The 11,635-nt window shown below is 47.6% G+C and overlaps 1 protein-coding gene across 1 annotated transcript in view; it reads left to right on the top strand.

Moving 5' to 3' along the window:
- Positions 1-9,102: 9,102 nt before the first annotated feature.
- sh3gl2a (SH3 domain containing GRB2 like 2a, endophilin A1) overlaps positions 9,103-11,635 on the top strand; it is a gene marked incomplete at both ends in the record, with an annotated part of 37,028 nt that continues 34,495 nt past the window's right edge. Inside the window, one exon of the mRNA XM_079729390.1 lies at positions 9,103-9,147. Coding sequence (XP_079585516.1) covers positions 9,103-9,147 — 45 coding nt within the window. The remainder of the gene's footprint in view (positions 9,148-11,635) is intronic.

Here is an 11,635-nt window from a genome sequence, read left to right as displayed (position 1 = left end):
GCCGATGCTTAAGTTGGACATCTCGTTCTTCGCCTGTTTCTCCCCCGTTCTCTCCACCCTGTCTTTTTGCACTTTTTTCTCCTCCTAATTTGGTGAGCATATGAAGGACTTTAGGGTGCGGGGACTTGATCCCAGGGATGCAGAGTCAACACTTTATCAAGGCGTGATGACTGTACAGTCTGGTGCGTATGTTCCCTGTAGTGGAGGACCTTATTTCATCAGTCCATATCCTCCAGAGGTGTGAATCTCGCTGCCCACATCTCGAAGATAAACAATTCCTGTGAAAAAAAATAGTTTTTATAGATGTGTTAATATTTGTTATTGTAGATGTTTTTTTTATGTGTCTGTTCACTGACAAAACACCACTTAATTATGAAACCTTGGCTGTGTGTTTGTTGTTGCCTCATTTTTAAATAAAGATATTTTACATTTGTATAACCGGTGTGTGTTTATAACCTGAAGCCGGCCAGGTTTCCCGCTCCCGGCTTGATTGACAGCTGCATTTCATCAGGGGTTCCCATCGGTAATGAGCGACCCCACTGTTGGCATAACTAGCAATAACACACACACACACACACACACACACACACACACACACACACACACACACACACACACACACACACACACACACACAGCACTGTGAAAAGCACTGTAAAAAGTCCAAGCCTTGACATGGTTACCGTTTATCTCTATATTTTCCTCACTCATCCTCTCTGTGTCCCTATATCATTCCCTCCCTCTCTCTTGGTATTCATTTAGAATATCAACCCTGATCTGTTGTCTCCTCTTGTCCTTGAGTCAGCCCCCTAACTCCAGAGACCGCACACTCCCTCTCCACCTTCCTCGTCATCCAATCATCCTTTCTCATTCGTTCCTCCTTCCCTCTCTTTTTGGCCTTTGGTTTTTCTCCTTTCTTTCCTCCTCTTTTTATGTACAATTAACTGGTGTGTGTGTGTGTGTGTGTGTGTGTGTGGAGCGGAGCACTCCGTTCAGGAATTAACAAGAAATAATTCCACTTTTTTTTAATCCCACCCTCCCCTCCCCTCACACACACACATATGCTAATTATGTCGTTTTCCTTTATCTTTTTATAATAAAGGATTAGGCCCAGGACTGTCTCTCCTGCTGCAACTCTGGGACCAATTTAGCCGGGCTGTGGGAGAGAGTAGAGCCCTGGTGGTTAATTACCATTCATTAACATAGTTTGCATCCTCTCTTCCTCCCCAGCACCCAGGGGACCGCTATTGTCAATATTTGTCCCATATACATTTCTGCACTTTTATTTTTTTATTATTATAATTTAGCTTCTTTTTTTTTTGACTTCCGAGTCACTGTCCTCTGGCGTGATGCTGCTAATGACAAACATTAATAACTCTAAGAAATCTGCTGGCGCACTGGGGATACAGTGGCAACACACACACAAATTAACTTGGAAGAGCCCCCCACCAATCACCCCGTCTCTCTCTGTTTTCCCTCTCTCACTTCACCCTGTTTTTCTCCCTTTTCCACTATCTCTCTTGTATCCTCTCTGTCTCTGTCTCTCCCTCTCTCTCTCCCCCTCTCCTGTCTGTGGTTATTGCATTGGTTTGCATTTCAGATGTGTCTGTGCTGCGGTGCCATCGCGTTAACACTCTTAGTTCTCTGTGACATATTCAAATGAGGACGCCCCTCAGACGACTAGCCCCTCCCCCCCTGGGGTTAATTAACCTGGCCCTGGCCCCCTCCCTCCCCTCCCACCCCCCTCCACCCCAGTAAAGATGTTAAAACGACTCCCACACCCCCTCTTACCCTCTTCTTCCCAAATGTCTTCCTCTTATTAAAATGAATACAATTCCCCCCCCCCCAGTCTTTCTTGTCGTCCCCCCTCCTTGTCGTCTGGGTCCTTTATGGTTCTCATTAAGGGGCCCCTCCCGTGGGAGTCACTCTGATCACGGGGACCTAACGCGCCCCATCCCCTCAACCCTTTCATTGGTCCCCCCGACACAATCAACCCCAGAGTCACTCCATGTCTGACCTGCCTTTAACTCTGTTCTCTCTATCTCAGCACCTCTCTCTCTTTAATCTCTCTCTTCTAGGGGATTTCTCTCCCTTTCTTCCCTTCCTGGAGATTAGAGGTGGAGGGGAGGGGGGGGTGGTTCTTGGAGGGGGGTCGGGATCATGAGTTGACTTTGAGGTTGATTAAAGCTGTTGAGGTGTGTGTGTGTCTGAGAGAGAGAGAGGGCACATACAGGCTGTATGTGTACCCACACATACCTGTGTGAATGGTTGTGAATGTACATACGCAGGTGCACGTCTGAGCACATCCTCAGACCTTTATTTGTGTGTCCACACGCACACAAATACACACAGACACACGCACACAAACGTTTTGCTCAAGCGTGTGTTTCGCCAACCGCACACGGCATGGGGCGACACTGATGTGCAGCGCTAGAAGCACCTTTTCAAAGTCCAGTCTTAACGACCACACTCGAACAGCGACAGCCCCCCACAAACACTCACACAAACACAGTAGCCGAGCCAGCTGCAGCCCGCCGCCGCCACAAGAAGTTTCACAGTGCGGCGGCGGCGTCTCTTCTTTCTGGTTCCCTGACACAGTTTCCCGCTCCGCTCTCCCCCGGCGCCCGCTGCCAATACGGCGCCATCCTTTGATATCGCTTTGATATCCATGCTATCACGCAGACACTTGGCACTGTTTAAAATAAAAACCACTCAACAAGGTGTGTGTGTGTGTGTGTGTGTGTGTGTGTGTGTGTGTGTGTGTGTGTGTGTGTGTGTGTGTGTGTGTGTGTGCTTGTGCGTGTATGTGTGACAGCCAAATGTGCCTTTGTCAAATGTATAATGCAGCATGTTTACGATATTTTCCGCGCTTCCTGTCCTGCATTTGGGGTCCGCGGGGGATGACGGTGTTGTGGTGTTTCCAGAGGTGGGTGTAGCTCAGCGCTCAATTTCCCCCAGACTCCCGTAGCTGTCCTGCTATCGCCGTGGTAACAACTTCTGTGGAGGGGAAACCGAATGAAAGAGATGATTAATTGGGTCAGTCTTGCATTTGAAGACGGCGTCGGAACGGGAGGATGTTTATCTGGGGTATTGACTTGTTGCTGACAAGGATGTGGAACGTCAAGAGTGGGTTATTGAAATAGTGTCCCTCTCAATTAGTAGGAAAAAACAGGACTTATTGAAGTGAATTTGATCAGTGAAAGTGACATACAATGTTTGTAATTGCGTCATTAATGAGCAAGTAGAGGTCAGGCTTCTTGCTCCAGGATGCCTCGAGGTAGACTGTTGCTGTTGGGTCTTAAACCTTCAAACCTTTCAGGCATGTAGTCAAACTCCCTGGCCATCGGCCTCTCGTGCCGACGGATGATAACAGCCGCATCTAATCCAACATAAAAAATAAAAAGAATAACATTAATAGGTTTCGTTGGTTGTTTCACACTGGAATCCCTGTCCTTCTATTCCTCCTCTAAAGAGCCCCAGACCTGAAGTGACAGCAGGCTGTGTGCGGACGAGAATCCCACCCGAAGGTCCCACGCAGCGAGCATCTCATATAGACGGCGGGCTGGGGGAGGATGCGGAGGGTCAGGGTCAACCGCAGCACTTTTTCTATGTCATGCAGTAAGCCAGCCGTGTTTGGCAGAGAGAGCCAACCTCTCCATGGTAAGAGCGAAAGTTACAGAATCTGTACGCGACTAAACCCCCCAGGAGAACCCCTATAGCCTGCTGTAGGTAGAGTCGTTGGTCCACCACCACCTCCTCCTCAACCTTTTGGCTTGTTCTCATTTGTCTCCTATCCTTCCACCCGCTCTGTCCTCCTTATTGTGGCCCAGCTCTTCCCTGGACTCTCCTTCTAAAGCCTTTCCTTATGGCCACCGCCTCGCTGTAAGCCATGGTCAGAGATCCCTGGGTGGAGGTGCGATGGATGGAGGGTGTTTGTGTGTGTGTTTGTATGTGTGTGTGGGGGTGGGGGTGGGGGTGGGGGGGGGGGGGGGGGGGTTGATCTCGTCTCTAATCTCCTCAGCTCTCAGCAACATGGAGGCTGCTGTCCTCGAGGCTACACCGGAGAGAATGAGCTAGAGAGAGAGACAGACGGTGCCGTGGACAGCAGCAGCAGCATCGGCGAGTGTGCGTCAACGGAGCCTTGGGCCGGTAAAGCCGCCGCCTCCCTCGGCTGTAGAGTACCAGCGGCTCAGCAAGGTGGACGTTTGTGTGCACGGGTGTTGTTGTACAACAGAGGGACGTAATACTCCTGACTCTCCTGGGAGAGAGTTGTTTGTGTGTGCGTGTGTGTGTGTGTGTGAGTGTGTCTGGGGAGGGAAGGTCTAGTCAAAGCAATATCTCCACCGTTCAATAACAACGGTGGTGCAGGACGGAGGCTTTGATCGCGGCTGTGTTAGCCCTATAGAGAAGGAGAGGCAGAGCTAATAAACAGTGGATAATGGGGCTTTGGTCCTGGGCGTTGCAGCGCTGCGTTCAGCCATTGTTCTCAAACTGTATTTCTGCATAATCATAACTTGGTTCCAGGGTCTAGAGGGGCTTTGGGAAGCACCTTCCCACGTGGACCGCAACTTCTCCCGTCCTCATTAGCAGGGCTAAAGTTTGTAGGGTAAGAACACACACACACAGCGCTTCCAAAAAGTAGCACACCTTTGGTAATCACACTAATGAATTCAAAGCCCACCTACCCGGCCCGCCCGGCACCCCCTACCCGCCATTTCTCTATTTTTCTCCCTCCACCTCCCCTCCCTCTCCCCCCGTCTCTATTCCATGCTCTCTCATACAGTGGCAGGGAAGAAGGCACAAGAAGCGCCGAACAACAAAGAAGTGTTTGTTTGCATAACATTAGCCCCGCTCTCGCGCTCTCTGACTCGCGGTGCTCGCACACAGCGGCCCGGCCGCAGCTCCAGGCCTCCCGCAAACACAGGTGGAGCGGGCCGCGCATCGCTGGGACCAATTAGAGCGCAGCATAGGTGCATTAGCATGTTTGAGTGGTGTAGGGTGAGATGTGTGTGTGTGTGTGTGTGTGTGTGTGTCTGTGCGTGCGTGCGGGTTGGAGGCGGGCAGGGTTAAGGGTAGCAGACCTCATAAAACACACACACACACGTTTGACCGTGGCCCCCGATGGGTCCCTGGCGACGCAGCTGGCGGCAGTGTGTGACAAATGACCGCGGGGCCGCTCTGATCCTAGCTTGCCGCGTGTACGTTTTTTTTTTTCCTCCACGTTTTTCCATCACGCGCGCGGCCGGTTGGTACCGGTCTGTTATAATCATACAGTCCTGCCGTTCATGGGTTTACACCGGTTATTTCAGGCTCTGTGCGTCTACCACTTCGCTCAGAGGTCGTTTGTGTAGGTGGCTGAACAAATCCGATGAGCTTTAAATTGAAATAAATTCACTGCTTCTCTCTTGTAGGTTGTATGGCTGAAAGGGGAACATTTTGGATGCTACAAATATGTTGTAGTGTTTCGTATTCTGCAAAACTTGGATAGGATATTTTCCATTGCCTCAAGTCCCTGTGTCAGAGCAGTAGAGAATGTGTTGTAGATGTACAACACTGTATGGGAAATATACTGTTATATATATGTTAGAAAGATATATTATATTCATTAGTCCAGAGTTTTCAACCGCTTTGACTAGCAACCCTTTTAGGCATTGGATGTTTCAGGACGCAAACCCGTACTAAATAATAACAAGACATTTCTGTCGAACACGCTTCTTTTATGTTACAAGTCAACCTTGGGTCTTGTGTAAGACATGTGTACGTCTTGCGGGATCTAAATATGTGGGCTTAACATTGGACTTCTAATAGGTAGAGAACCCTTTCCCTAACCAATTAGATTGCCTGCCCTAACTCAAGGGCTTTTCCACCAACCCCTGAATTTTTGTTGTACATTTATTTGTAGACTTACTGTACATGTGACACTCACATTTTACATCCAGGCATATAACAGAACAAAAGGAGGACACAAATGTACCATACTGATAACAGGGAAGTATAGTATATAGAGTATAAAAAGAAAGAAAAATCACCTTTTATTATGAACTTTTGACAGGAAATCCATCTTGAATATCGAACTGCAAACATAATCAGGAGCAGGAATTGAAACATATTGTTTTGAGGACATAATGGAAAGCTCTCCCCCGACTCTTCATGATCACACGTGAACAGCACCTCCCTCCCACCCCGGGTCCACGCAGGTGGTGTGGGAGATGGGCGGAGACCGCAGCGTGCTCGTGGCCATCATCCTGCAAAGGTGAGAGCGATGACTGCTAACAATTTAGTTAATCTCCACATCTGTCTGCCCACTCACAGGTAAGAGTTATTGTCTCGTGGGGCAAGACAAAATGCACCTCGGATCACACACACACCAACGCACACGCGCACACACACACATACATACCCATATAACCACACACATACCGCCCCCCACACACAAACACACAAGCAAAACCACGCACACATACAAACACACACACAGACACACAGACACACACAGCTCTGAGCCACGGGCCGCGGGCACTTCATCAGCGCTGTCGTTGGGGGCTGTGCACGTGGCCACTCAGTTAGGAACCGTGCTTATAGGTCACTGACAACCCTCTGTGCTGTATCGCCAACATCTCCTTCTTCTTAGGAAGAGGAAACACGATTGTTTTCTGCTCTGACATTGAACATTGCAAATTGCTATTACGTATTGTGTTGCAAGCATGGGAAAGGGGGACCGTTCTAGATCCACAGCTGGTAGTGGGCCTATCGTGGCTCATGGCTACTGGTTTGATTCCCTCTCTGTACTGGAGGGGAAACAAATATTTGGTGTGTTAATGAGCAGAATCCTTAACGCCAATAATCAGATGCCATCGATGAGCTCATGACGTACCCTGTTTAGTTAAAACAGGTTTGAAAATTCAGCCTTCGCTGTCCATTTCCATTAACCGTTGATAGTTATTTGTCTCTTTATTATTTTTACAGGATTTAGAAAATTTGTTTACTATCAGACGGCAAAAATTGCATCGTATCAGTTTATGTATTTATAAAAACCTAGCGTAATGCTTTAATAACCTTTAACCACAAGGTGGCAGCATAGATTAATTCCTTATTATAGGCTATTAAATAAATAATTAAATTAAATAAAAAATAATTGATAGCGTTTTTCTTGCTCGTTATTGATCATTTTATTTATTTGTGTCCATGGAAATAATTGTTTAGGTTACCTCATTATTGAGACTAGCCCACTTTATTGTAATTGACCATAAACAAAATATTACCTATGAATATTTGACCAAAATACTGCTGATTATGGCTTATTCTGTTCTGATGCTGTAGACACATAAACCATAGGGAACGAACAATAATGTATCGCATTAACCACTTCTTTTTCGCTGAAATGCATTTTGTCATGTTGTCCACCAGATGGCGCCACTCACATGTTTTCTCCACTGGTAACCCCGGCCGCTTTTGGCAGAAGCTTCGTTTTGATGTTTTGAGGTGATGAATATCGAAAGATTATTTTCTGTATATTTGCCTAATTTATACATTAATTATTTATGACACATTCAAACGGGGATTTTCTTTCAACTTGAGTTTCCACCGAATATGTGGAATGACATACGTTATTAAATGTAGACCTACTAGCGGACGGAGTAGGTCATCCACAAAGTCATTTTTTTTTCTAACCCTTTTTTTTTTAAGTCGGGCTTATAATATGCTTATGGACCCTTTTCACAGAGACATCCTAGGATAAACAAGTGTCATAATGAATGATGGGTCTGCTCTCCGGGGCCCAGGTACTAAACTAGTGGAGATGATCACGGCCCATGTGCCCTGATGCATAAAAGCAGTAGACCCATAATAAGTGTGTTTGTCCTAGGCTGACCCTCTGTGAACAGGGGACATCGGTCGTGTTTCTTTTATAAGACAGAGCCGTGGTTTATGAGTCGGAGTTTGAATACACACAGGCAGCAGCACATTTGCACACACATGGGATTTTTCACCTAAGAGTTGATTAAAATTATAGCCTAGGCGTATGAAAGACTATCGCTTTGAAACAAACAACAGCTAGACGAATAGTCTGAATAATACAATTAAATAACCTTACTTAATTCAATTTCTACACTGCCACAAAACCATAGGCCTACCAGCATATATACAGTATATATATATGTTTAATCCTGCTTTGTTCAGAACTTCATTAGCAGCCTGAAGTGTCAAAAATATTAGCTGAAATTACACAATAGGCAAGCCATCTGGCGTGGAAAAAAATAAATAAAAAATTACTCCAAATTGTGGAGATGACTCTTAAGAAATCCATATTCTGATTGTAATGACTTTATAGTCTTTTATGATTCTTCACAATACATTGACTGGTCGGATTCAGCAATTGTGAAATGACACGATTTACTAGTGTAGTGGTTAACATTTGTGTGTGTACAATGTGAGTGTTTAATGTGGATTCAGTATGTTGATCCGTCCCAGCTTCAGCAGCAGCAGCATCCTGAGGGAGCCTGGCTATGGGCGCTGTCCAGGGTGCTGAAAAACAACCCTTTGAACGCAGCCTTGGACGTTTTCATATCAACCACTTCAACAACAACAGGGTTCTGTGTTGTGCGTGGGTCGTTTCATGTCAACATATGCACATTACAGCATATCCATCGACCCCCCCCACACACACACACACACCCATACACGAAGCTGGGTTTATCTTCTTTGCTCATATCATGATGTTTTTTTTTCGACCCCATGTCCCCCCTGATGGGGGGGATGTAGAGATCGTGTCGTGTTATCTGTACGCTGGGATGCGGACGTCGTGCTCCGAGAGACGGATGCTTTAAGAAACGACGCGTACGACGCAACCGTGCTTACGACCTACGTCACGGCGTGCAGACATGTGGTTTTGACATTCAGTCTACCCTGCTGATCACGGCTTTGCTCAACCCCCCCTCCCTCCGCTGCCAAGAGAGATTCCTTTGGTTAGAAGAACGGCGCAGAGAAATCGAGGGGCTCGTCGATATTGCAAGGAAAACCATCGCAAGTGGGACCCGAGTTTACCTGTCACGATCTGCAGCATCAGTCCACGTACACCCCGGCTAAAACCACCGTGTAGAAGTCATGTCTGTAGCGGGACTGAAGAAGCAATTCCACAAAGCCACTCAGGTAGGGGTCTCCTCGTTTACACACCAAACCCGTTGGCAAGAGCTCCCTGCTAGAAACCTTTTTTCACGCAGAGTCGAACAGCGTCGAGTACGTGTGTAACCTGACTTGTCCCCGGTGATGCGGTGTAGCGGCTCACAGGTCGTGTGGATGGGTGATTGGATGGAGGCTAAGCCTATTTGGTTTCTGCAACATCGTTGTTTGGTCTCGTATATACCCGTCGCTCGGGTCTGTCTTGCCGGATTCATATCGTGTGTGGCGGATTGCGGTACTGCACCACCGACCGACCATGGTGCAGGGTGGTGGTGGTGGTAGTGGGGGGGGTTGGGGGATATATTGACAATCGTGTTCTTGTAAAAAAATGTATTTACTAGACACCCTGCAAACTCTTTTATATTCATATAAAAAAGGTAGACGTGGATTTTCCTACGAGAGCAATCCGTGATGGAAATCGTGCTATGGAGAACATGGCTTCACTATCCTACCCTTCAGATGACATTCTACAGCCCTCAGCGTAGTTCTCGGTATAGCCCGGCGCTCCCATAGCGGTGTTACAGGCTGTGTGTGTGTGTGTTTTGAAAAACTACGGCAGCGATTATTGCGCTGCACACGAACGTTGCATAACCGTTAAGTGCGTTGTGACGGAAATCCGTCTTTACCTCCACGGTCTTCTGCTGTGACCTCGCCGCCCTCTAAAACGCACACGACACGGCTACAGCTCAGCCGTGTAGTGCACGGTCCACCCGAGGAATGGAAAGACATGGACATCTTCCAAACGAATGCGCAATATATCCATATGTCCATGCACCACGTCTTTTCAAGGTTACAAAACAGGACGATTTGTATTGCAAAGCAGCAGGCATATATATAATTGAAATAGTCACAGGGATATATTTATAAAATATATCTATATCTGTTTATTTTCTGTGTATCACTATATTATGTTGATTGTGTCCTCGGTAACTGGCTGGGGTACAATATGTGACTGGACGTGTGTCATGATCTGTACTGGTATCAACAACACCTACCAAGGAGGAGTCAGAATTTGTACAATTTGAAGAACTTCTGGAGAGCAACTTGGGCGCAAAAAATCGCCTAAAAATATGAGCAGTCTCATGTCTTCCATGGTCAGAGACCTTAGCCTGGCTCCCCGCTCTCTGGTTCTCCCTTAGAACCCTCATTCTGGCTCCCTGCTCTCCGGTTCTCCCCAGCCTTAGAACCCTCACCCTGGCTCCCTGCTCTATGGTTCTCCCCAGCCTTAGAACCCTCACCCTGGCTCCCTGCTCTCCGGTTCTCCCCTGTTCTCCCCTGCCTTAAAACCCTCACCCTGGCTCCCTGCTCTCCGGTTCTCCCCAGCCTTAGAACCCTCACCCTGGCTCCCTGCTCTCCGGTTCTCCCCTGCCTTAGAACCCTCACCCTGGCTCCCTGCTCTCCAGTTCCCCCCTGCCTTAGAACCCTCACCCTGGCTCCCTGCTCTATGGTTCTCCCCTGCCTTAGAACCCTCACCCTGGCTCCCTGCTTTATGGTTCTCCCCTGCCTTAGAACCCTCACCCTGGCTCTAGGGTTCCCTCCTGACTGACGCACTCAACAGTCTCTAATCCATTCACAGTACCTAACCAGCGTCACCGCCTCTACTCTGTCCCACCGCTGCTCTCCGTCACTGCCCTCCCCCCTCTCCCGCTCCCTATCTCAGTTTCTCAGACCCCCGTTTGCATGAATAAGCTTCCTATTGTCTGCCCCATCATCATCATCAGCTGCATCATCATCCTCTCCTGGACCGTTCAGCAGAGGAAGAGTGTTATTCCAGGAGAGAGTAATTACCTAATCATGACACTAATAATAGCCCTGCCTGCGAAGGTCAGCGCTTGTCACATACTAACCGATCCATTGTGACAGATGAACCGAATCTTTCAGTCAGTTGTTGGTTTTCTACACGACAATTCAGCGGTAAACCGCAGCATTAGGACCTGTGAGAGATAATGTTATGTGGTCACGTTCCGCTGTTACGTTCAATTATATGGAATCAAGTTCCTCACACGCATAAATGGTGTATAGTATTAGTTAGGTTGTGTGTGTATGTGTTCAGTGGATTGAAAGGGATAATAAGTCAGGTGTGTGTGTGTTTGTGTGTGGGTGTGCGTGCGTGTGTTCAGTGGATAGAAGAGCATAATTACCTAAGTGGGTTCAGTTGATAGATGAGGATGATATGGTAGGTAAGTGTGTGTGTGAGAGCGTTTCGAAGGATTGCCATGTTCACTATACTAGAGTTTATGACGCAATTTCATTCCATACACCTCCAGGTTCCTAAATCTCCGAGTCTTCTCGGTGGGTATGACATGGCATGTAGGACACAAAGTCGCTCCTCGCCTGTCGCTCTAGCTCAGACATTCAGACACACACGCGTCACGCACATGCGCACACCAACAACCGCACGCACACACACACAAACAGACCTCTTCTCAAGGACAGAGGCGGAGGCAGAGAGGAGGAC

Source organism: Pollachius pollachius (genome assembly GCF_949987615.1).
Source record: "Pollachius pollachius genome assembly, chromosome: 2".
NCBI classification, from domain to species: Eukaryota; Metazoa; Chordata; class Actinopteri; order Gadiformes; family Gadidae; genus Pollachius; species Pollachius pollachius.
The sequence above is the reverse complement of the archived record's forward strand: the minus strand, read 5'-3'. Positions and strand labels throughout refer to the sequence as shown.